Here is a 26,261-nt window from a genome sequence, read left to right on the forward strand (position 1 = left end):
ACAGAGCAGGAGGGAGCTAAGGGGATGGCCTTGAATGCCACACCAGGGAAGGCCACCAGGAGCCCTGGCACTGGCATCTTCCCTTGCTATCTGGGTGACCATTATTGGCTCCCAGGTACAGCCTGGAGGGTTCCCCACCCTGACTCTCCATCCCAGTCATGCCCAGGAAACATTTCCAGTGAACGTGGTCCGCTCTCTCAGATCCACGTGGTCACACTCACAGCTCAGATGGTGCTTCTCAGTCATGCTCGAGCCTAGCCAAGCTGGGGGAGCGGGGTGCAGAGGGAGAGGAAAGAAGAGTTCTCCTTTCCTGGCAGTTGGGGACATCTGGACCCTGATGATCAGAGGCAACGTCTCCCGAGAGCTCAGCACACCCAGGCGCCCACCTGCTCCGCGGGCAGGGAGAGTTAGGGCGGAGCGTTTTGCTCATGCCTCTGCTGCAACAGGTATTCCGTCCTGCCTTCTCTGCTGCAGTTGGGAGGCAGCCCAGCCAGGAAAGAAGCCAGTCACGTGGGTCGAAGACCAGGATCTGAGTCCTGCCCCTGTCCCTGCCAAGTCCATCACGGTGGGCGAGCGATGTCAACCCTCTAGGCCTCAGTTTTTTTGCTTGCCAAGTGAAAAAGGATATAATTTACAAATTCTTGGATTGTTGAAAGACTTACATGAGATAAGCAGCACTCAGCACATCCACACTAGGATTATCATGACTCATATCAGTTGCTTTGTTTTCCTATCTCTTCCCCTGGACTGGAAGCTCCTTGGGCGGCCAGAATCATATCAGATCCAGCTTCCTGTGATAAGCAGTGTGCACAGCGGCCGGGCCCATGATACTTTCAGGAGACCATGAAAGTGTTTTAATTTCTTTTAGTATCAGAAGGAAAATATGGATATACCCCAGCTTTGGTTACCGTTGTCTATGCCCATGCGGTTGTAAAAATATGATTTATGTATATATTTTTTTAATGGAGGGAGGGGCGCACTTAGGTAAAGTGCCTTCAGCTCAGGAATGTCACCGTGTGACCTTGAGCGCAAGGGCATGGAGTGGCACAGATCAAGCTTGGATCCAGCTCTTCCACTCAGCTAAGAATGTGGCCTAGAGAAAGGCACTTAATATTTGGGGGCTCCAGTTTCTTCACCGGAAGAAATGGTCATCTGAAAAACCCTACCTGTGGGTTCATTGAATTCCACTCCTTTTTTTTTTTAAATCACTCATTACATCTCTAATTATATATTCAGTGTCCATCTTTCCCACTAAGCTGTAAGCTCCGTGAAGGGAGGATCTGTCTAACTTCATGATTCCAATGCATAATAGCTACAGGGCTCCCATTATGTGCTGTGCTCTGAATGAGTGACAGCAGATATGAAGGGTTTTAGCCCCATTCTACAGAAGAAACTAAGGCTGAGTGTTTAAGTGACTTGGCCAAAATCACCTGCTGGGAAGTGGCAGTGTGTGTGTGTGTGTGTGTGTGTGTGTGTGTGTTGGCACCTGGGACCTGTGCCCTTAGCTACAGCCTCTAGCCGTGAAGCTCAGCCCGGAGCCTGGCAGACCAAAGGGGGAAAGGAGCAGGTACCTGGGCTGCCTGGCCCAGAGAAAGCCACCACTCAACACGGTTCTGATAAACTGAAACAGAGCTTTGTTCCTGAGTAGGTGGCTGTGAAATCGAGAGGGTGGGGAGTCATCAGGGAGAAGTCTTCCTAGCAGACAGGTGTTTTCCATTCACCACGGGGAAGAGTCCAGGTAGAGAGAAAGATCTGACCACATCAAGCGCGATGGCGGTTCTCGCCGCAGGGGATGGAAGGCTCAGTCACCCTGGGAAGCCGGTCACCTGGGCTCTCCCTGAGGTTGGGGAACTAACAAGAGCAGAGGGGGCTCCCCAGAGTTCAAGCGTCATCCAGGCTCAAGCTGAATGAGCAGCACGTGCTGCTCAGCTGGTCCCTCCTTGCCTGCTCACTTTATGCAGCTCTCACACATATGGAGGAATCGGATTTTTTAAAAAAATATATTTTATTGATTTTTTTACAGCGGGAAGGGAGAGGGATAGAGAGTTAGAAACATCGATGAGAGAGAAACATCGATCAGCTGCCTCCTGCACATCTCCTACTGGGGATGTGCCTGCAACCAAGGTACATGCCCTTGACCGGAATCGAACCTGGGACCCTTCAGTCCACAGGCCGACGCTCTATCCACTGAGCTAAGTTCAAATGGCGAGGAATCGGATTTTTGTACTATTTTTGTAATTATTATCTTGATTTTTATAATAATATTTATTTATATAATAATTACCTTTTATCTGGTGACAAAGTAACACACAAATCTTCATCTCAGAAAAATTGGAAAATACAAATAGACAGGCACATAAAATAAGTAAAAGTCATTGAGATCATGTATAATACAGTTTAAACTGTTGACTTTGGGGATAATTTGTTACACAGGTTGGGGCACCCTGCTCTGAGGCAACCAATCGATGTGCCTCTCTCATATCAATGTTTCTCTCTGTCATTCCCTCTCCCTTTTACGCTCTCTAAAAATCAATGGAAAAATATCCTTGGGTGAGGGAAAAAACATGCCACCATAACCTACTACATACTCAAGCTTGACCATAAAAACTCCTGTCCACTCTCTTTCCACGTAGGCTGGCTGAGTGGAGAGAACTCAACCCTAGCGAAGAAGAGGCACAGTGTGGAAGGAGCCTGGCTCCCTGGGAGGGACGGCACTGGGGAGCCCACTCTGCAGCCATTTGAACTTTAGAAGATGGGAGTCAGGGTCTTCTAAGTTGAGCCATTGAGATTGGGAGTTTGTTACCGCACCGAAATCAGGACCTAAAGTAGATTTTTTTATTTCCTAGGCTTACACCTGTGGGTGTATGTCCTATCAGATCACAGTCCTCTTTAAAATAATAGACTTGCTCTAGAGAAATGATCCCTTTCTTTGTGCAGAGTCCTGACTCCAGAGAAGAGGAATCCCATTCCTTCCAGTTTGGAGGAAGAGGGTAAGAGAATCAAGACACAGAAAACGGGAGGCCAGTGGGTACTGCGCTGGTGCAGAGAGCTGGAAGGGAGGCACATTAGGGGAGGTGAGGGGAGAACATCCAGACCCTACCAGAATGTGCGTGTCTGAGCAGAGCAGTGCCTCACAGGGAGTCCCCATCCTCCTAAAACACAGGCAAAGAAGACACAAAAGACAGAGCAAGAAGAGCAAAAGGAGGAGAACTGGCCACATCTTCATTTGAGGGGTGTATGCCACGGAAACAACGTGTGAGAACCTGAAGGCATATATCTGCAGACGCTCGCAGTGGCCAGGTTTATAGCAGCAGGGCGGGGCGGGGGGGGGGGGGGGGTGGCGGGGGGTGGCGGGGCAGGAATAACCTAGTGGTTTAATAGAGATGGCTCTACAGCATGCCATGCTGTGAGGGTTGATTGCAGCGGGCCTGGGAGTGGCACCAGCCGATTTACTGAAATAAATGACACGTGTACAGCCCATAACGTAAGTGAAGTAAACAAGTTGCAGACTAGTATATAAAACATGATTTCTTCTTTTCTTTTTAAGAGAATTTGTTTGACTTTGCTTGAACCAAACTGACAATTGCCAGAAAACAAAATCTCAATAGTTTGAGAAAATGCTTCTCATCTCTATTTTTTTTAAATGTGTGATTGTGGAGAGCAGCTATAGCATTTGGACATGTTCAAGCCTGGGACTGATGAGAGGGCATGATCCTCTCGTAGCAAAGCCACGTGTAAGTCCCAGTACAATTATAGCCAAAGGCTATAGTTGTAAGCTTGATCTTATGGTCCAAACCTGTGGTCCCACATGGCTAAGTGATATAGGCTGCAGGAGGTGCAGCAAGTAAACAAAGTTTGATCAGGTGCATGTAATTGAGTAGATGCGATACCTGCGAGAACATTGTAAACATCTTGACCACACCCTTACTTTACCTCGTGGAATCTGGCTATAAAATAAAGACTTGGCTTGCAGGCTGTGGCACTGTCTCTCCATCAGAAAGGGCAGTGTCCCACCCAGACCCAGCTTTCTTCTCTTGTCTGTCTTTTCTTAAAGGCTCACCAAACCTGGCTGCACTGGTGTGGCCTATATGGCGCCCAATGTGGGGCTGAGTATGGGGAACAGGGGCCTGAGTTTGAGGAAACTGCAGGTTCACCCATGGCCATGCCAGCTCGGCACATGTGATGCCAGAGAGATAGATGATAGATAGATAGATAGATAGATAGATAGATAGATAGATTTGTAGAAACTAAGAAAAAAATCAGGAGACACACACATCAAATTATAAATAATGGCTATCGGGGATGTGTACCGTGGAAAATGAAATGGGCTGGAATGTTTACTTTTCACTTTATGTGATGTAAACAAAAGACAGTATTATAGATCTTTTTAAAAATGAACAGGTTTTATTGTTTAGAGCAATTTTAATCTTACAGAAAAATTTAGTCAGAAGTACAAACTTTCCATAAACTCCATCTTCTACCCCCTACATGCCCTCCTCAACACTTTCCCCCACTATTAATATTTTGCATGAGTGTGGTGCATTTGTTACAATTGATGAACCAATACTGATATTATTAACTAAAGTTCAGTTTACATTAAGGATCACTCTTTATGTTGTATAGTACTATGGGTTTTTTTTTAAAAAAAACAAACACATATTTTTATTGATTTTTAGAGAGGAAGGGAGAGGGAGAGATAGAAACATCAATGTTGAGAGAGAATCATTGATTGGCTGCTTCCTGCATGCCCCCTACTAGGGATCAAGCCCACAACCCAGGCCTGAGCCCTGACCAGGAATCAAACCGTGACCTCCTGGTTCATAGGTCAACACTCAACCACTGAACCACGTTGGCAGCACTATGGATTTTAACAAATGTATAATGTCACATATACACCACTACAGTATCACACAGAATAGTTATACCACCCTAACAATCCCCTGTGCCCCTCATGTATCTCTCCCTCCCACCTCCCTGAATCCTTGGCAGCCACTGATCTTTTTACTGTCTCTATAATTTTGCCTTTTCCATAAAGTCATATAATTGAAACCATATACACACTAGGAAGCCTCTTCACATTGGCTTCTTTCACTTGTTAAGGTTCCCCCATGTCTTTTCATGGGTTGATGGCTCATTTTTATTGCTAAACATGTCATTGTCTCAATGTACCACAGTCTGTTTATCTGTTTACCCGCTGAAGGACGTCTTGGTTATTTCCCATTTTTGGCAATTGTGAATAAAAGTGCTATCAACTTTTGGAGGACATAAGTTTTCAACTCGTTTGGGTAAAAACTAAGGAGTGTGATGGCTAGATTGTATAATATATGTTTAGCTTTGTAAGAAACTGCCAAACTGTTTTCCAAAGAGCTTGTACCATTTTGCATTCCCACCAGCAAAGAATGACCGTTCTTGTTGCTCCATATCCTCACCAGAATTTGATGTGGTCAGTGTTTTAGATTTGGCTGTTCTGATGGGTGTGTGCTATCTCATTATTGTTTCTTTTTTTAAAAAAATATGCTTTTATTGATTTCAGAGAGGAAGGCAGAGAGAGGGAGAGATAGAAACATCAATGATGAGAGAGAATCATTGATCGGCTGCCTCCTGCATGCTTCCTACTGGGGATGGAGCCCACAACCCGGGTACATGCCCTTGACTGGAATCGAACCTGGGACCCTTCAGTCTGCAGGCCGACGCTCTAGCCACTGAGCAAAACCAGCTGGGGCTCATTATTGTTTCAATTTGCCATTCCTTGATGACATATGCTGTTGAGCATTTTTTTTATATGTTTATCTCCCATCAGTATATCTTCCTTGATGAGGTGCCAGTTTAGATCTTTTGTTCATTTTTAATTGGGTTGTTTGTGATCTTATTGTTGAGTTTTTAGAGTTCCTTGTATATTTTGGCTATATGCCCTTTTTCAAATATTTGTTTGGCAAATATTTTCTCCCAATCTGTGGCTTATTCTTTTTGTTTGTTTGTTTGTTTGTTTGTTTGTTAATCCTCACCCAAGAATATTTTTTCCATTGATTTTTAGAGAGAGTGGGAGGGAGGGAGAGGAGAGAGAGAGAGAGAGAGATGAGAAAGACACATTGGTGTTGCCTCCCATACGCACCCCTGACCAGGCTGGGGATGGAACCCACACGTGCCCTTGACCAGAATCGAACCTGAGACCCCCTCAGTGTGAAGCCAGTGCTCCAACCACTGAGCCAAACAAGCCAGGACTTAGCCTCTTCATTATAGACTATTTTAATCACTTTTGTATTTTTCAAGTAAATGTTTATGTAAAGAAGATGAGGGTGAGCGGGAATGACTCAGTTTAGTCCTCCTGGCCGGGCTAGATTACTCCCAGAGAGGAGGAATTGTCAGCAAAGTGACATGCACACCTATGTGTTGTACTGGAAAACAGTTTTTGTATTTATGTAACTGATTTAGTAAATCCTATTGTTTACCTATAGTTTGTGATAAAAGAAGCCCCTTTTTTGCAAGACCGAATTAAAGAGGCACAGTCCAGTATGTGGCAGGAATAGAGACTGTGGACTCCAGGGGACCCCCGAGACTCATCTGCTCCTTGGTGGGGAGCCCGGTCGGGGTGGAGGCCAAGTGCCTGCACCCCCACCTCCCTGAAGCCGAATGGAGTACCGACCAGGCCCCGAAAATCAGTTCCCTGCGAAGCTGAATGCTTCTCATTTCATGAGACAGTTGTGACCTTGGACTCCCCTCTACTCTAATGAAGAAAGGGAAGCCTCGCAGCGGTTCTCAACCTGTAGGTCGCGACCCCTTTGGGGGCCGAACGACCCTTTCACAGGGGTCGCCTAAGACCATCGGAAAACACATATATAATTACATATTGTTATTGTGATTAATCACTATGCTTTAATTATGTTCAATTTGTAACAATGAAATTGGGGGTCACCACAACATGAGGAACTGTATTAAAGGGTCGCGGCATTAGGAAGGTTGAGAACCACTGCCCTAAAGTGTGAGCTGGAAGCTCCTTAGAAATGCAAAGGCTCGGCTACTTGAAGGGAATGCCTCTGAGGGAAGTCTCTTCTGGTTTCCCCTCTGCCTTCAAAGAGGAACAGAGCTTCCCCGAAACGAAACGCTGTACTGCACCCTAGGAAGGCAGGGGGTTCAGAGGCTCAGGTCCCTGGGCCCAGAGGAGGGTTCCTCCCAGGCAGTGTTATGCAAATCTGGCTTCATAGACTCAGCCTTCAATCCAAGCAAAGAAAGGCAGCGACGGAGAATACTAAACCCTTTCACATGTGGGCTGTACACACCACCGTAAGGAGGGCCGGCGAGAAAGCAGTTGGGGGCCTTGGGGAGCTTGCATCGGCAGTGAGGCCTGGGGCCGGTTGTCAGGGTTTCTTCTCACAGGAAGGATGAGACAAGCTGGGATGGAGGGACTGTGACGGGCACCAAGTAGGAAAGGCTCCCCAAGGACGCGGCCACCACCCAGGGAAGCCTCTTGGTCCCCTGAGACGGTCAAGGACAAGATGGCTGAGAAGAAAGCGGTGCATGCCCTGGCGACGGGCCGTCGGGGTGGGGCCACAACATTAGTAACAAAGAAACAGAATTTCCGGAGGATGAGGCCCAGAAATCAGGATTTTTAAAAGATTCCCAGGTGATTCTAATGTGCAGCCAAGGTTGAGAACCACTGCCTTAAAATAAGAGTATCCTGTAGTATCCAGGTGGGCCCAATATAATCACAAGGGTCCTTAAAAGATGCAAGGGGGAAGGCAGAAGGCTCACTGTCAGAGCCACATGAAGTGAGAAAGACACAACCAGCCATTGCTGGCTTGGAAGATGGAAGGAGCCACCAGCCAAGGAATGTGGGCAGCCCCCATAAGCTGGAAAAGGCAAGAAAATGGATTCTCGCCCTGGTTGGTTTGGCTCAGTGGATAGAACGTCAGCCTGCGGGACTGAAGGGGCCCAGGTTTAATTCTGGTCAAGGGCACATGCCTGGGTTGTGGGCTCGATCCTCAGTGGGGGGCGTACAGGAGGCAGCCGATCAATGATTCTCTCATCATTGATGTTTCTATCTCTCTCTTCCTCCCTCTCCCTTCCCCTCTGAAATCAATAATATATATATATATATATATGGAAATGGATTCTCTTTGAGAGCCTGCAAAAGGCACACAGGCTTGCTGACACCTTGATTTTAACCCAGTGACATCCATTTTAGACTCCTGACCTCCAGAACTCTACCCTATTCAAATTTGTGTTGTTTTAAACTGTTATATCTGTGGTAATGTGTTACAGCAGCAAGAGGACATGAATTTACCTGTGAAAACTTGATTCATGTCATTTAAACACTTCCCTTTTGCTTTGCTTTTAGCCTTAAATGTACAGTGGATTGCATTTTACATAGGGGTTGGGTTAAAAAGTCAGCATGTGAACGAAAAAAATGTAGATCGAAATTAGCCTCGAATATGCTTTCAATTGCTCAATATGTCGAGTGCACGGACCAGGATCCACTGAAATGAGCAGGTAACATTCCCCAAGGTGTCCTCATCCCGGGACCAGCTCAACAAGCCACACTCTTTGAATCCTCTCTCCCTCTAGGCATAGAATTAAATTTGCATCAGTTCAAAGACCCTCTGCTGCAACTCCCCCGTAATTTCAGATTTTGCGTTTTTCCCCTGAGCTGGCTAAGGAACGTGTGGAAAACCAAAACCTTCTATTTGTGCTGTGGCTTGTTCTCTTTTATTATGAAAAATACCGAACATTCAGAGAAGTCTGGAGAGACGATAACCCGTGTCTGTGAGCACGTCACCCACCTCTGACAAATTCTAACATTATTCTAATTTGGTTCAGATGAGACATGAATGGAATGAAACGTTGCACACGCAGTTGGACCCCAGTGTCCTCCTTACCTTCGCAGATGCCATCCCCACTTCCCCTTCTCCCACCCGCAGGAGCCTCTCCCATTTTGCTATTTAGAGCATTCCTGGGCAAGCTTTTCTACCTCTAGTACTCAGATCTGTTTGTACCCATCAACAGTAAAATACCAGTTTACATGTTTAGGAAGATTCCATAAATGGTACACTTGCCTCTGTCCCTCTTCAGTTTGCCCCCTTTACTCCAGCTCAGCATTGTTTCTGAGATTTGTCCACATTGATACCCGTAGCCCTGGTTCATTCTTTTTAACTGCTGAGTAATATTCGGTTTTATGAAAACACAATTTGTTTATCTGCTCTTCTGTTTCTAGCTATTTAGGTTGTTTCCAATTTCTCTTTATTACAAACAAAGCGCCAGCGAACATTCTTGTCCATTGCCTTGTGCCCCTATGCTCGAGTTCCTCCAAGGTATGTACTGAGAAGGGGAATTGCTAGGTCAAAGGATGCGCTTCGCTTTAGCATCACTGGTTATTGCCAAATTGCCTGACAGGGTAGTCACACCAGTTTCCCACTGGCACTGCATGTGCGGTCTCTTTAATCTGTATCCTGGCCAATATGTACTAGTGTCTGCCCATCTGATTGCCACTAAGCTTTATCCTTCTCACGTTGCACAGTTGATTTTCATGGCCACTCAGCACAGAGGACACCCGGCGGGAGGGTGTAGGGAGGCTCATGGAAAGAATGATGAGCCCAACAAAGCTAGTTGTGGCCAATCAGGAGTCTTGGATCCCAGGCACTCATCACCGTGGGAACTGGACTCATGGCCAGAACACACACTCTGTCTGCAGCCACCTTTAGAGAATAAAAGGTATTTAGAAAATAAAAGGTATTTGCATAATCTGTATTCTGTGGTAAATATCAAGAACTGTCCACACTAACAGAGGACAAGAAATTACCATCTTACGGGGTTTTGTATTTCACAAGGCAATATCCTATGCGTTTCTCACTTGAGCCTGACAACCCCATAAACAAGGCTTGGGTTACATCCCACCTTTCAGATAAAAGTGAGGCTCATGGCTAGTCAGCAGAATATTGGCTTTGAACCCATTTACCTTTAAAGTATGTCTTCTTATGTCCATTTGGAGATGAGTATCTGAGAGATGGGAATTCTCAATGTTTCCCCCCACAAGTTTCACCATAATGGAGGTCACACCACAAACACGGAGCTTTCCCCAAGGGGTGAGGCCCGGCTCTTGTGTTTGTATACCTGGAGTCAGACTGTAAGAACATCCAGGCTCTGCCACCCAGTAGGACTGTGACCTTGGGCAAGTGACTTCTTTTCTGTGCCTCTGTTGTCTCATCTGTAACATGGAGATGATGGCACCTACCTCCCAGCAAGGTCATATGGACCGGCTGCAGTAACACACCTAAAGGGACAGGCACAGCCCTGGCTGGCATGGCTCAGTTGGTTGGGCGTTGTCCCATGTACTGAAAGGTCACCAGTTCAATTCCCATTCAGGGCACATGCCTGGGTTGCTGACTTGATCCTCAGTAGGGGGCGTGAAGGAGGCAACCCACTGATGTTTGCTCTCTCATTGATGTTTCTCTCTCCCTCTAAAAAGCAATTCTATAAAATAAAAGAGAAACATGTAAATTGACTGTCCCTCCACTACACTCACCAGCCAATCAGGAGTGGGTATGCAAATTAACCCAACAAAGATGGTAGGTTAATTTGCATACACGGGCACCGGGCGGAAAGCAGAGCGGGAGAGCCGACAGAGTGGAGTGGCTTGGGGAACTTGGCTCCCCAAGCCGCCAGATGGAGAGCAGAGAGGGAAAGCTGGCAGCTTGGAGGACTTGGCAGAGTGGGAGGCCATGGAAGAGAGACAGAGCAGGAAGGGAAAACCAAGAGTGCAGGGAGCACCAGGAATGCTGGGAATCATAGTTCTGGTGGCAGACGGATCTCCTAAACCTAGACACTAGAGCAAAGTGAGCCTGGAGCATTTTGTTTTTCTCACAGCTTGAAAAATGTCAAAGGATTTATCATGTTGCAGTGGGGGATGGAGGGATAGCAGAGGTGAGAGACATAAGTAAAATCAGAGTGTCTAGGAAAAATTAAAGGGAAGATATCCTAAAACTTCCAGGAAATCTCCACCAATGAAGCAAAGGGAAAAAAAAGCTTCTATTATTCTGTGAGCAACAAACCAAACTGTGTTGGGGGTCTCAGACAATTTGCTCATATGATTGCAAAGACAGAAACTCCCAGATTGGAGAGGACTCCCCTGAGGGCTCCCAGATTGGAGAGGGTGCAGGTCGGGCTGAGGGACCCACCCCCAGTGCACGAATCTTCGTGCACCGGGCCACTAGTAATAATAATAAAATTTAAGTGCCAGGGACACAGAACACATGCAAACGTTAGCTCTTATGAGGAAGACTGTGATTGTGACTTCTGGCTACCCCCAGGGAGTGGCGGTCCTGGTGAGGTAGAAACACCAAGGGCAGGCCTCGGCCCAGCACAGCACTGATCCTGGCAGGCAGCCCATCTGCAGAGGCTAGGAGGGCCCTATCCTGGAGGTACAGGCTCGCAGCATCCAAGCATAGGACCAGGGGCAGGCGGCAGGAACTTCTACCAGGTCACTCGAGGGACCCTTGTAAGTCTACATTTTGTTTTTCTCACAGCTTGAAAAATGTCAAAGGATTTATCATCCTGAGGATTTACCGTGGCTGCCACAGCTGACAGTGAGCTGACCAGGCCCTGCTTCCAAGGCAGGGCTCAGGGAGCCCACACCTAACAAGTTGGGTGGAGAGAACTTGAGTTGAGTAAGGAACCAGACATATAATGACCTATTCTCATTTCCCATCCATCCCAGAAGGCCTCGCTCATGATTTGGGAAGCAACGCACAGTCATTGCTACTTGGAACCTCATCATCAGTCACTAGTTATCTAGCCCCAGTGATGGAGAAGAGCAAATATACCATAGAAAGGAGGGCAGTAGAGTTCAGCTCCTAGTTCTGCCTCTTTTCAGGTGGGTGACCTTTCATCTTTGTAAGCCTCAGTTTGCACAACTAGACAATGGAGCTAAGAACACCTACCCCACCTACCTCATAGGGCTGTGATTGGAAATGAGATAACACGCATGAAGTGCCTGGTGAACTGTTGTGTGCTGAGTTGAGGGCAATGATTGCCTACCACACCGAGCCATCCTCGCTTTTCGGAGACATGCACTCAGCTGCGGAGGTGAGGACCTGGCTGAGTTATCCACACCCTGTCTCCTGGGTCAGGCACGCGTTTCCCTGGGTCACTGGTTCACTCCGTGAACATGACATAGCCTGAAACTCTATCCAGCCCTTCCGGAAACTAAATCTGTAAAACCGTGGCCTCACAGGCTTCCTGTTCTAATCAGATGAGACATCCAGCCACGGGGAAAACCACACAGTCAGTTGGCGACAGGTGGAGAGTCATGGGATCTTGGAGGCAGAGTTCAGACACCAGCTCTGCCCCTCGCTCGCTGGGTGACCCTGGGTACGTCACTTGCCCTCTCGGTTCAGTCATTTGTAAAATGGGGCAGTGATGCCTATTTCATGCATTGGGAGAAGTAAATGAGACCATATATGTCACACTGTAAGTCAACAAATGGTGGCAGCAACTTCATCTCCCAGGGCCTCTAATTTGTCACCTGCGAATGGCGGCCATTGCTGCTCCCTGGCACGACTGTTGTGAAGATGAACTGAGACCATGTATGGAGCAAGCCCAGGATTTAGCTCAGGACTGGAAGCTCTACCGACGCTGGCCCTAGGTTTGTCTTATTCCCCAGTGACCGCCCTGTGCCTTGCAGGGTGCTTGGCAAACCCGTGGAGGCACTCAGTGAACATTTGTGGAGCGGATAAACGAAGTACTGCAGGTTTCATTAACTTCTCTGAGCCTCGACTTCCTCATCTGTAAAATGGGCACATCAACACTTACCTGGGAGGGCTGCTGTGAAAACCAAGGGGCCTACAGCAGATATTCCAAACATTCCGGTACACCACACGCCGGGAGGCCCACTGAGCATGCCCTGCACCCCATCCCCTAGGCAGACACCACAAGAGGCAGCTGGGTAAGTAAGAGTAATGTTTACTGAGCGATACAGGACTGAGTACTATGAAGGGTTTACCAGGATGGAAATGCACCCCACCCCCACCCCTGCCACCCCCAACACCCAGAGACTACAGTACTTAGGAGTTACACGCAACGGCCATAACTGCTGAATATCTGTTCGTAACAAACAAACCATAGCATATTTATACTGTATCACATCGAGTGATTATAGAAATCCATTTATATATTGCTTGTATAAAATCTTTTTTTTGTAAAAAATATTAAAAAAACAAAACAAAAGAAAGTATAAAAAAACATGTGCAGTTGAAAGCCCTGCCAGGACAGCCAGTCTGTAAACATTCAGTGAGTATGTGCTTTGGAAGGGCGCCCGCGCCTCGTGCCCACAGCAACTCCAGCAGGGCCGGCGAGGGTGCGCCCCGGCTGCCACTCCGGGCAGGACCGAGCTGGACCATGGTGGGTGGGTACAGCAGGGCCTGGCACTGTGCCCTTCTCCAGCCTTGCATCGGGATCAGGGTCAGGGTCAGGGCTGGGGGCAGGCAGATTGCAGTTTCACTCTGAGTTCCATCCTCAGCCGAATTTTGGTTGCAACTCATGGCTTTTCCTGGCTGCTCGGAGGTCCTTTGGGTGGGTGCCCTGGCGGAGAGGCCGGAGAAGTGCCCACAGCTGCCTGGTTGGGCGTCTCTCCGGCCCAGAGCCTCTGTCCTGCCTCCTGCAAGCCTGGCCCCAGGCAGAACAGGCCCCCCTCAGGACTACTTTGGTCTCAGCGCTTGGTCCTGGGTTTCATCAGCCTGGGTTTCTTCCCCTGGTGTGGCTGATCGGAGTTTCACAAAAAAGCCAGGCTGATGCTGGCTGTGCTGAGCCTCATTGAAGAGTTTTTCATGCAGCAAGGACAAGCCCTCTGGGACCTTCCTCCTCCTCCCTTTCCCCATCTCCTCCTCCTCCTCCTCTTCCTCCTCCCAGCCCATGGTCACTTCTTCTCCAGCTGCTCCAGCAGTGGGTTGCCTTCTGAGTCGGGGGTCTTAACACTGTCGGTCCTGACGATGCAGGTGGGGCGATGCCGGTTGAGCATCAGGATGAGCTGCTGCCGCTCCTGCTTCAGCTCCTCGATCTGGGTTTTCAGCTCCGCGTTCATGAGCTCCAGCCGCTCAGATTCCTGTGCGCAAACACAGAGACATGGCAGTCAGCTTTCACAGGCTGGGGACCGGCTCTGGGGACAGGCTCTGCCTTTGAGTAGGAGTAAGGCTAGCATCTCCCTGCTTTCTCTAATCCTCACCCGAGGATATTTTTCCATTGATTTTTAGGGAGAGTGGAAGAGAGAGAGAAAGACAGAGAGAAACATCAATGTGAGAGAAACACATCAATTGGTGGCCTCCTGCACGAGCCCCAACCAGAGCCCAGGCCGGGAAGGAGCCTGCAACCAAAGTTGCCCTTGACCAGAATCGAACCCGGGACCCTTTGGTCCGCAGGCCAACGCTCTATCCACTGAGCCAAACCAGCTAGGGCAACATTTCCCTGCTTTCTGTCCGCCAGGTTCCCACTGGAGGAAGCACAGAACCTGCTCCTGAGCCCCTGGAATAAGTGACTTTCTGCAAGCAGTGTCCGTCACGCTGTGACACTGCCCTGGGTCCCCAGGGAGATGAACCCAGGCAGAGCCAGCCTGGCTCATGTCCCACCTCTCTGCCCTCACTCAGTCCTCTCCAAACACAGTGGCTTCCCTACTGTTATTCAAATATGCCCAACACTCTCCTGCTTCGGGGCTTTTGCACAAGAAACAAAAGGTGGGAGAAGACTGGAGACCGAGTGGGCCTAGAACAGGTGCACAGAGGGTCCACAGAGGTGGCCCCTGGGTGGCAGGGAAACGGCCAAGTGCTTTGAGGGGTGACAGATGCATGCTGCGGAAATTCCGGCCTATGGAAAGAACAAGATGGTCGTGTAATTCCTTCTACAACACGTGCTTCCTGGTTATTAGCCTATAATTGTTTGAACGGCCTCTTCCTACCCTGTTATCTAGAAGCTTTGCCCATTGAGAGGCAATAACAGTCATTCTTCTTGACCCAAAGTGAGGTTCCCACTAGACCTCTGGAGAGATTTCCAATGACCTTCCAGCTCAGTTGGAGCGGCTCCGGGGAAAGGAAAGAATGTTGGTTTGATCTGGGGATTTGTATGTTTATCGTGTGGATAGTGAGGGGCATACCAATTAAAGCCTCGGGGAGCAAAACAATGAAACAGAAAAGCTCCTGAATGATTTTCCTTGGACTGAGTCTAAAAACTTATAACCAGTCTGGGAGCTGGAATTTATTCAACTTTGGCCGGCAAAGTTTTAGGCCAGCAGTTCTCAACCAGGAGCAATTTTGCCTCCCAGGAGACAACTGACAATGTTTTCGGTTGTCACAGCTGGCGAGGGGGCTGCTCCTGGCACCTCGTGCTGGGAGCCAAGAGCGCTCCTGAACGCCTGCCCTGCAGTGCCCAGGGTGGCCCCACAGAAAGAACTGTCTTGTCCCAAGTGTCAACAGTGCTGAGGTTGAGCAACCTGTATTAGACAGAGAACAAACTGCGGTTGCAACTGTGTGTGTGACAACAGGCCGTGTGGCCCTGGCTCGGGCCCATGACTGCCCTCCACCTGGGGGGAGGGGGGGGGCGCACACACCCCGGGCGCTGTCTTCCCCACACCAGCCGGTCTGACTAAGCTGTGCCTTGTGCTCGTCTCTGAGGGGGGCAGCGTCAGCGTCCAGGGACCTCGGGACTGCTGAGACGTGCGGTCCTCGTGACTAGATGCTGAGGGAGAATAGCTTCACAGAAAGGGGAAAAACTGCTCAGTGGGAAAATACTAAAACTCAGCTATGGTGGTTTTTAGTTCAACAGGATGAGGTGCCACAGGGGGGCTGGGCCACTGTTCTCGGAATCCCGAGAGAAGTCCACCTCTGAGGGCCAGGAGCGACCCCACGTGAAACCATGAGGCCCTGACCCGTCAGTCTGGGGCTGGAAGGTGCGCATCTTAGCCACTGGCTCCGAGTCTGAGGAGCTGCTGACCTTGGGAATCTCACAAACCCGCTCACCATCTGGCTCTCCCCAGCCCAGGCTCCGACTCTGGGTCATTCTGAGCCTCTGCCCCACCCACCCATGAGCATCTGCTGAGGACCTGTGAGCACAAGGAGGGCTCTGGAGAAACCCAGCCCGTGAGCTCCCAACACGGCTCTCGTATGGCTTCCACTCTGAGGGGAAGAAGAATCCACACAGTAGGGCAGAGCCCACTATGTGCCCGTCAGCCAGGCTGCATCTGGGAGACCTTCCGAGGGGGCTGAACGGCCAGGTCTGAGGCTGGGTTTGAAAAACCGGTGGACTCTCTGGTTGAGTAGAGAAGGTTGGTGGGAGTGAGGGATTGCAGGAAGGGAGCCTTGAGTGAATGAGGACACAGACATGGAAACGCTTATGAAGTGGTTAGGAGATAAAGTCACTCATCATGACCATAGGTCATTTTAGGACGGAGTGGGGTATGTAAGAAGCTGGGAAGGTGGCGTGGAGCCAGCCTGAAAAAAGCTTTAGGATTTCAAATAAGAGTCCACAGCAAGTTTCTTAACTTCTCCGAGCCCTGGTTATCTCATCGGTAAAAAGCCCTAACCGGTTTGGCTCAGTGGATACAGCGTCGGCCTGCGGACTGAAGGGTCCCAGGTTCAATTCCGGTCAAGGGCATGTACCTAGGTTGCAGGCACATCCCCGGTACGGGGTGTGCAGGAGGCAGGTGATCAATGTTCCTCTCTCATCGATGTTTCTGGCTCTCTATCCGTCTCCCTTCCTCTCTGTGAAAAATCAATAAAATATATATATATTTTTAAAAAGGTGATGATCCTGGACTCGCGTGGGAAAGGCACTTTGTAAACCGAAGGGTTAGGGAGGCTTAAGGAATTTTACTCTAAGCGGTGAGCAAGAGAACAGGAAGCAAGAGAAGGGGGAGAAGAGGAGGAGGATTTCCAGGAAAGCTTGGCAGGTCTTAGAGAATGAGAGACAGGGACGAGAGCTGCCTGTGAGCCTGGGGGAGGGGCTGTTCTGGAGAGTGGTGGGGAAGGACAGAGAAGGGAATAGGTTGTAGGTACAGTGAGTGGAAGTTACGCAACCCAGATGGTGTGGCTCAGCGTTTGAGCGTCAACCTATGAACAAGGAGGTCATGGTTCAATTCCCTGTCAGGGCACATGCCCAGGTTATAGGTTTAATCCCCAGTAGGGGGCGTGCAGGAGGCAACTAATCAATGATTCTCTCTCATTATTGATGTTTCTATCTCTCCTTCTCCCTTCTCCTCTGAAATCAATAAAAAATAAAATAAATTTTTAAAAATGGATACGTAAGGGTCAGGGTCCAACATGCAGCGTTCAGTACTGTGCACAGATCCACCTCCTTAAAATGAATGTATGTCAACCCAGCCTTATGTGTGAACATCTGTATCACATGGAAAGACCAAGCAGGTGTGTGGCGCCTTGCTTCACACATGCGTTTATCACAGGGACGCCGTGGCATTTTGTTGGCCAACCTGGCTTTCTCTCTGCAGCTCCCACAGGAAGGACCATGTCTGCTCCTGCATGTGTATCCCCCAGTATACATAGCACAGTGCTGGGCACCTGGTACATTCTTAAAAATACTTGTCCAGCCGGCATGGCTCAGTGGTTGAGCGTCGACCTATGAACCAGGAGGTCACAGTTCAATTCTCAGTCAGGGCAGATGCCCAGGGTTGCAGGCTGTGGGCTCGATCTCCAGTGGGCGGTGTGTAGGAGGCACCCAATCAATGATTCTCTCATCATTGATATTTCTATCTCTCATTCCCAATCCCTTCCTCTCTGAAATCAATAAAAATATATTTTTTTAAAAAGACTTGTCAACAAATCAGTGGATGAGTAAAAGAATAAACAAACAACTAAATGAATGCACAAATGAATGAAGGCACTAGAGCCAGTGCAGCAGAGTGTTAAGAACAAATACTCTGAAGTTAACCTTGGGCTCGAATCTCAGTTCTACCACTTAGTTGCTGAGGGACCTGGGCAAGTTTTTAACCTTTCCATGCCTTCGTTTCCCCATCTGCAGAAAGAGAATCATGAGGGCATGTATCTCATAGTTATTATGCCAATAAAATGAGATAATAGGCACACAGCAGTTAGCACAGTGCTCAACTTTACAAAAATTAGCAACTATTGTTCATTGTTGCATACTGTAGAACAGAGCCTGGCCCATGCTGTTATCATTATATATTGTTACCCTTATTATTTAATGAAGAAGGGCTTGGGGCCGGGGAGCTGGAGATCACTGGCCTGGACTCTCTGGTCACGTTCCTTCACTGCCATCTGCCATTTCTGAGAATCAGGAAAGGCTTCTCTGATGGGACTCAGCAGAGAAAGAACAATCGCCTGCTTGGTACGTTCCAGTGAAAGGGCAGGGGCCTGCTCGGAGGGCCGAGAGGAAAGGCAGCCCTCCTCTGGCCTTTGCATCAGAGCTGAACTCTGGTCCCCGGGGGCAGGAACAGAGGCCAGCCAGCTGGGGGCAGAGCTGGAAGAGCCTCCTGCAGCTAAGGGAGGAGCTTTTCTCTGCCCAGGTGCTGTGTCCACGGCCCATGTGCATGGCGTTATTACCTATTTCACCAGCACCCACCCTAGACAACTTTAGTAGCCACCAGGGTACCAAAATGGGTAGTACCAGTCCTGGGCCAACTGGGTCCATCAGCACCAGGGTCTAACCTCGGTGGAGGGAGCGTGGCTGCTCCCACCTTCTCTGGCCCCCCAGGGATCTGGGTGGGCTGGGCTGGAGCTGCTGCAGGCTGCCCTTGGCTGTCTTGATTCAGGATGGGGCAGCAGACGGGGGCCGGGGAGAGCAGGTACTCATCGATTCCCGCAGCGTTTGATGACGTCTTTTGATCCACACAGCCCCCTCCCTGCCCGGCCAGCTGCCCTGCTCACCCGCTGCAGAAACTCCGTCCGCTCCTTCTTCTTGTTCCGGCATCGGGCTGCCGCCACTTTGTTCTTTTCCCGGCGCCTTTTCCTCCGCTCCTCTTCCTCGTCTAGCTGTGAGGGCCGAGAGCCACTGATTAGACATTGAGACAGGCCTGGAGCAGAGCTTCCCTCCTGCCACACAGACAGATAGATGGACAATCCGCTTCCTAACTCACGTCTCAGCAGTGAGGGAGCCGTCCCTGTCTGCCAGCTCCCTGGCTTCTCAGCTGGTGACATGGAAATACTGCCCAGCCAGCCCAAGACCCTCTCAGAGCAGGTGGGCACCCCTGGGGGGAGTCAGGGTGCCAGGTGGGCAGGGCTGCCTGGGTTCTGCCAGAGTTCAGGAGGCCCGAACCTGGGAGTCTCCTCACACAGAGGTAGCACCCAATGGTGATGGTCTGCTCTCCTGCCCAGCCCAAGCCCTCTGGGCACTATTTTCCAGGCCAGCAGTTCTCAGGCATTTCCTTCAAAACCACCTTGGGCGTGGGCACAGCTTTTGCATTCTGCCCTCACCTCCCTGAGGTACCTTCTTCCTCCCTCTTGGTCCTTCCAAACACTTGGGTTTATCTCCTTGTCAACTGAACAGTCTCCCGGCCTCCTCACCTGGCTCTAACTCTCTTACCTGCATGTTCTCCCTCAGGCCCCGCCCTGTATCCCAGGGTCCCAATGCTCCCTAAAGTGCCCTGCACAGGACACAGGCAAAAGGGCCTCCCGAGCCTCTGGACTTACTTCCCCCCAGGACACGTTAGGAAACGCACCACGCGTGAAAGAGGGCCCAGGACATGGGAAGGAGGAAACCCTGCCCACCAACACTGGCTTTCAGTCGAAGCGGCAGCTCTTGTGTCATCTATATATAAAAGAAGCCAGTGTCCGTGATGACCAGGAGGACCAAACGACCGGTCACCATGCGGTGCATTGAGCACCTCTCGGTCCCTTCTCCCCACCACCACCACCACCGCGAGCAGCGGCTGGCATGGCGCTGGAGGGTAGGGGCGGCTGGCGGAGGCTGCGGCTCGCGCATGATTCCATGTGCTGGGCTTCTAGTTAATAATAATGAGAGCTGCTGCTTGCTGCCTACTTTGCTAAATGCTTTAAATATAGGCCACATAATTCTCAAAATGTCTGATGATGAAGGTCCTATTATTGTCCCATTGGACAGATGGAGATACTGAGGCTCAGCAGTTCAATATATCCAAGGCCATTTATCTAGGACCGTGGTCGGCAAACTGCGGCTCGAGAGCCACATGCGGCTCTTTGGCCCCTTGAGTGTGGCTCTTCCTAAGCCTTAGGAGTACCCTAATTAAGTTAATAACAATGTACCGCCGAAACCGGTTTGGCTCAGTGGATAGAGCGTCGGCCTGCGGACTCAAGGGTCCCAGGTTCGATTCCGGTCAAGGGCATGTACCTGGGTTGCGGGCACATCCCCAGTAGGAGATGTGCAGGAGGCAGCTGATCGATGTTTCTCTCTCATCGATGTTTCTAACTCTCTATCCCTCTCTCTTCCTCTCTGTAAAAAATCAATAAAATATATTTAAAAAAAAAAATAACAATGTACCTACCTATATAGTTTAAGTTTAAAAAATTTGGCTCTCAAAAGAAATTTCAATCGTTGTACTGTTGATATTTGGCGCTGTTGACTAATGAGTTTGCCGACCACTGATCTAGGAAATGGTGCAGTCGGCATTCCAACTCGGATTTCTGTGACTCCAACCTTCCTGCTCTTGCCCACTGGCTCAGCCCATCAGGATCACTTTGATGTGATGCCTCTCATGGTCCGTTACCTGCAGGAGAATCTGGAGGACACACACCCAGGTGGTGTGGGGACAGCCTAGGGTCAGAGGCCATTAGAGAGGTCATGGATTGCTCTGGGCTTGCCAACTGTCTCACTTCTCGAGCCAGTGGGGGTGATTCTGGCAGCCTGAGACCTGGAACAAGGTCTTAGCCGAAAGGGCTTTGGGCCAGGAAAATAAACAGCTTCTCTCCATGCACTCCCAGCATGCTCTGGGAGGTCAGGACCCAGGGCCTGGGCCGGAGACCAGCACCCAAGGCCATTATCACAGCCCCTGGCAGGGCAGCCCCTTCTCTTTCTCCACCACCTCTGAGCTCCTCTCTGCCCCACTCCCACTCCGCCTGGGAGGCTGACTGGAGAGGTGCCTTGTCAACACGGCCGCACCCACGCACCTCCCAGCCCCTCAGCCTCCTTTGAAACAGAACCAGAAGTGACAGCTCCTCTGGCTGACCCGCATCTGGGAAAATAGAAACCTGGACAAAATTGATTCCGCCCAACCTCAACCTCACCCCCAACAAAGCAGAGGTAACCGTGACGACAGGCAGAGGGAAGGAACTGGAGGAAGTGGCAGGCGGTGCAATCTCCCCTCGGCCAAGAGGGTTTGCCCACAAACTGCTAAGGTGATGTGTGCAACCTGAGCGCTGCTGGGCTCCGGGCCCCTCCCCCCTCTCCCAGAGCACCCTGGGTTCTGGCAGAGCAGCCCTTTCCTAGGAGACACAACCTCTGTCCTCCAAGACCCAGCTTCCTACCCCACCCCAGTGCAGGGCCTCATCCTACATCAAGTTGGGGGCGAACAGAAGCCGCTCTAGCAGCAGGCTCAACGAGGGCCGAACGCTGGAAGTTTAAGAAATCAACTGGGCCAGGCTGATGCCCAGACAGAGGGCTGCTCTACCCGCTCCTCCAGCCACAGTGATCCCGTCCTGCCATCACCCTCTGCCCCAAACCTCTCACCTTTCTGCAAGCTAGCCAGGCCCTCCTGAGATGGCCTTCCTTTCCCGTTTGGAAAACTCTTACTCAACCTTCAAGAGCAAATGTCACCTCCTCTAGGAAGGCTCCTTGGACTCCGGATAGAATTAACGGCCCTGGCTGTGCTGCAACAGCACTCTGAGTGCCCTGCTGTAGGAGTCTATCCCCTCCCACCATAATTCTCTGTTTACGTAGGACCTGGCTTCCTGCTGGGGACCTCGGCATCCCCAGCACCTGGCACAGAACATGGCACTTAGCAAGAGCTCAGCAAATGTTAGTCAAATGAATGAATGAACAAAGGATTATGGAGAAAAATGACACAGGCTTGGATTCTATCATATAAAAAGTCACTTATGGCCTGTTTTGGTATCTGCATAACCTTTTCCCCAGTGCTCATAGGAGCCTTCTCTGCTGGGATAGCCTCTCTGTCTGCAGGTGGCCAGCAAAGCTTGGGGATTGGGTCCTGTCTTCTCAGAAGCACATTGGCTGAAGGCAGAGCCTAGACTCAGGGTACAGGGCTCTGCTGGCTGTGGCAGGAATGCTCTAAGCCTGAGCAAGTCCTCAAGGTATCCAGGCTGTGCACCGAAGCCCAAAGCCTCCAGTTCCACAGCCACGTGGCACGAGCTTCCAAGGTCATCCCCAGGCCTTTCTGCATCCACGCCCACCTTGGCTGACATCTCCCAATGAGGCAAGAAATGACCCCAACGCTCCATCACCACACCTTCCCGATTGGCACTGCTGCATCTCCCCCCAAATCCTCCTGCTGCTGTTTAAGAGCCACCCAGAGGACTGGAGAAAACAGCTGCTGAGGCCCCACCAGATATTTGGCACTGGGCGGTGCCCCTCAGCCTTCTCCATCCCCACGGGCTGACTCTGGCTCCTTTTGCCTGGGCCTGTGTGGTCTTCACGCCCCAAATGGGACCGTTTGGAGACCCCCCAGCCCTCCTCAAGCCCTCTTTCATCCCCAGAGTCAAGGCTGCTGCCCCTCCTCCTGCCGCTCCCTGGATTAAAGCATTTGGGACGTGAGTGGGTGAGAGACAGCAGACTGTTCTCATCACACAGTTCAGACATCTAAAACTGGAACCCAGAACGGGAGGTGACAGTTTCTTCTGCAGATGCAGCTGGAAGAACCAGGCTGCCTGAGGAGGAGGCAACTTGGCATTCAATACATTTAAAGAACCAAGAGACGGGGGTTAGGGGATGGAGGGGAGCCTATCTTTTCTGTTCTCAAACTTAGTTCTGACTCTGTTTTTCCATAATTCCCAGGCAAACCTGGGGCAAAGCTGTGAGGGACTTGGGGATCCACGCCAAGAGGGCCTCCTGCTGAGCTGTCCCACCTCAGGGAGCCTGTTCTCAAGCGCCTGCTGAGGGCTGGGGGACCCCAGCCCCCGGCCACAGCTGACTGGACAAGGGGTGAGTGGCTGACCCGAGCTGGTCTGCATTTGCCTCCATGAAATTTAAAATTGAACTGCCGGACTGGGGAGCAAGCCACCTCAGCCACGTGCCCAGAGGAGCAGGAAGATCAAGATGCTGGAGCTGAGCAGAGACTAGAGACCATGTGACAAGAGAGACACACGCACTCAGCTCTAGGAGGGAGTCAGAGCGGCAAAGAGAAGGAGGGGTGACAGAGAAAAACGGGGCCTGGACCAGGACGAGGCAAGCAAGGTGCCAGGGACACACATTTAAGGAAGCACAACTCTGGGGCTCACGCAAGGACAGGGTCAGCAGCCAAGAGTGAGTGCCTCCTTAAATGCCATGCCCTGGGCATCTTACTTGCCTCACCCAAGCTACAGACTGAGAAAGGAAGACGGAGACAGAGAGGAAAGAAACACAGAAAACAGAGACAAAGAGAAAGACAAAGAGGCAGAGCCCCCGAGACACACACAGAGACACAGGCAGAGGCCAGTGGTACAGACAGACTGCGTGGACAGACAGGAAGCACACACAGACACAGAACCTCTCCTGGTCCTCCAATTCCACCCCTGGAGAGGCCTGGCTGAGCTTCCCGTCCGTGGGGTCCATGGTGCACACACACCCCTGACTCTACCCAGAAAACCTCTGCCTGGAGGGAGTCTGAGAAGGTGCCTGCCTCTTGCCACTGAAAGATGCCAGGACACCAGGGCCCCCCTGGTGAAGTCACGTGATGCCAGGTGAAAATGGAGGAGCAGAAGGCGGTCCCCAGTGAGCCAGGGGAGAACCACTGCTACCCAGCAGCCAGCTTCTGGAACAGCTGGAAAGCAGCAGCCTGGGTGCAGAAGGGCTTCTGGACAGGAGAGGACGGCACCTCAGCAGGAATCCAGTACCTGGGTTCGGAGTCCAGTGGGCTAACTGGCCCCAGTAAACCACCCAGGACAGTCTCCTCCCCACCTTCGCAGATGAGGAAACTACAGAAATCAAGGCTGCCTGAAAGGTGACAGCCTCCGGGCCCCAGGGCCTGAGGCCTCCTGCTCCTCGCAGGGCAGGTGGTCTGTGTGAGCCCCCACACCTGGTAGCAGCCCCCCCCCCCACCCTTTCAGCTCCACCTGAGGGCGATGACCATTTTGTGTTTTTCCCTATTTGGATCTTTTCAAATAAAAACTATTTACTGCACAACTAACAGTGAATGTGTAGCACCGAAGCGAAGTGATTTCAAGGAGGGGCCGCACCGCTCGCTCCTGCCTCACCCTCACCGGGGCCGTTTCCCGGGCCCATCTGCAGGCCACGTGACTGTCACACGGTGGCACCAGTTGTGCAGATGTGACTGTGAATTCTGACATTTCATAAGCCTTTCCAAAAATGTATCTTGTGGGACCCACAAATAGATGAGACGAGAAAAGGCAATGGTACTGTTTAACCTGAGGCACTGAACATACAGAAACTGTCATATGGACAAAGCAGCAGAGAAAAGAGCAATAAAGCTGGCGACAAGCAGAAACGGGGAGGGAGGATCAAAGCCCCAGCACTGACCAGAGCAGCGAAGGTCTGGAAGGCTTCTCTCGGACTGGAACTAGCACCCGCAGAGAGCCAGGCTCTCCTGAGACTCACGGCGTCACGGCTGGCAGCATGGGCGCTAGGGTCCAAGAGGCCTGCATCCCCCAGCCGCCCTGCTTCGGACTGGCTGTGTGCTCCTGGGCAAGTCTCTCAGCCTCTCCGAGCCTCCATTCCTCACCTGCGTGAGGAAGGCCCCGAGCGCTGCTGCACAGGTTTGCAAGGAGGCCTGCAGCCTGGGATACAGGAAGGGTTCAGCTTCCCTGCCTGCCTTCCCAGGTGAGACAGGGAGGCAGAGAGAGTGCTGCCTGGGGTACACCCAGCCTCCAGCTCCCTGGGCAGAATCTGGCATAAAAGGACACCTGAGCCAGGGGAAGCAGCTGGCGGTGGGTCAGGGCATGAGGGCTGTCGAGCAGACCTGGAGTAACAGCTCTGAGGCTTCTAAATCCAGCCCTGGCCAGGCCCACTGGGTCCCTCCCCCTGCACGAAGGAGACAGATTTCAACATCAGGGACCCATGAGCACCCTGGGAAGTAAACACCCAAATACCAAACATACCAGACATTCCCCCATATAAACAGGCTGCTCTGGGCAGTCCCTCCCCACTCCCCTGCACCGCCCCCCCCCACCACCACCACCACCAAAAAAGTAGGGCAGGCCAGGGACAAGACATTACTGGGCATGCCAGCCAGCCTGGGCCCTTGAATCCCTCTGCCTTCTCCCACCCCTGCAGGAGGAATGAGGAAACCCCAGGGCCCTTGTCCAATACCCCTGCTGACGCCCTGCAACCCACAGGGGCCAGGCCCTCCCAACCAGCATCTCCCCTGGGGCTGAGCTGTTGGAGACTCTGCTCTCCTCTCTCTCTCCCATCTTCTCTAGCCAGGCCCTGCTGCTCCTAAGGCCGAGGTCTTGACTTCAGCTGTGAAATATTGGACAGTTTCTGTGAACCCAAGACAGGGCCATAAGGGAAAAGTCAAGACAAATGGTCAGCTTAAGGCTGCAGTTGCAAACTCAAGCCACCTCCAAGGGCCAAGGAAGTAACCATTATCGAGGGAGTAGGGCTAGATGGGGCCATGGCCTCTCCACCAGCCCCAGGGCAATGCAGGCTGAGTGTTGTCAAATCTCTCAAGGTTTCAAGACTAGCTGAAAATGTGGATTTTTAAGTTAACTCCCAATTTTTAATGTTGGCAACAAATTCCATTTTGAAAGGGACACTGAGTGAGCCAAACAAAACACATCTGCGGGCTGCTAATTGATGACCCTTGGCAAGCGACCCCACAGGAGTTGGTCATCAGACACCTGGTTCTAGCCACCATGGTGCTCTATTCCTCATGACCTCGGGCCACTCAGCTCCTCTCTCCTGTCCTGAGGCTCATCGGTAACAAACACAGTGGCTTCCACTTCTCACTAACCTTCAAGCACCTCTGCAAGATGGGTAATAGGGATCTCATTTTACTCTCCATCCCCAAGGTGACGTGTCTGCCCTAGGTCACCCAGCTGGGAAACGACAGCGATTCCACTCCATTGCGTCATGCTTCCTTCCAATGGGTGGGCTGGACTGAAATCTCCGACCCAACTCTGACATCCCTGGGTTTTCATTCATTCGCTCTTCAGGGGCAGCGTTGGCTTAGCAAC

The 26,261-nt window shown here is 50.9% G+C and overlaps 1 protein-coding gene across 5 annotated transcripts in view; it reads right to left on the minus strand.

The window, feature by feature from the left end:
* Positions 1-12,931: 12,931 nt before the first annotated feature.
* The window catches only part of JDP2 (Jun dimerization protein 2), a 39,244-nt gene continuing 25,914 nt past the window's right edge, over positions 12,932-26,261 (minus strand). For all 5 annotated transcript variants that reach the window (XM_070416378.1, XM_070416416.1, XM_070416406.1 and 2 more), the window contains exons 3-4: positions 18,873-18,977; positions 12,932-14,089 (exon numbers count right to left, since the gene is read on the minus strand). In XM_070416378.1, the coding sequence (XP_070272479.1) occupies positions 13,904-14,089; positions 18,873-18,977 (291 nt within the window). In that variant the 3' untranslated portion in view covers positions 12,932-13,903. The remainder of the gene's footprint in view (positions 14,090-18,872; positions 18,978-26,261) is intronic.

This window comes from Myotis yumanensis, unplaced genomic scaffold, assembly GCF_028538775.1.
Source record: "Myotis yumanensis isolate MYYU_CA2020_CCGP unplaced genomic scaffold, mMyoYum1.0.hap1 SCAF_1, whole genome shotgun sequence".
Classification (NCBI taxonomy): Eukaryota; Metazoa; Chordata; class Mammalia; order Chiroptera; family Vespertilionidae; genus Myotis; species Myotis yumanensis.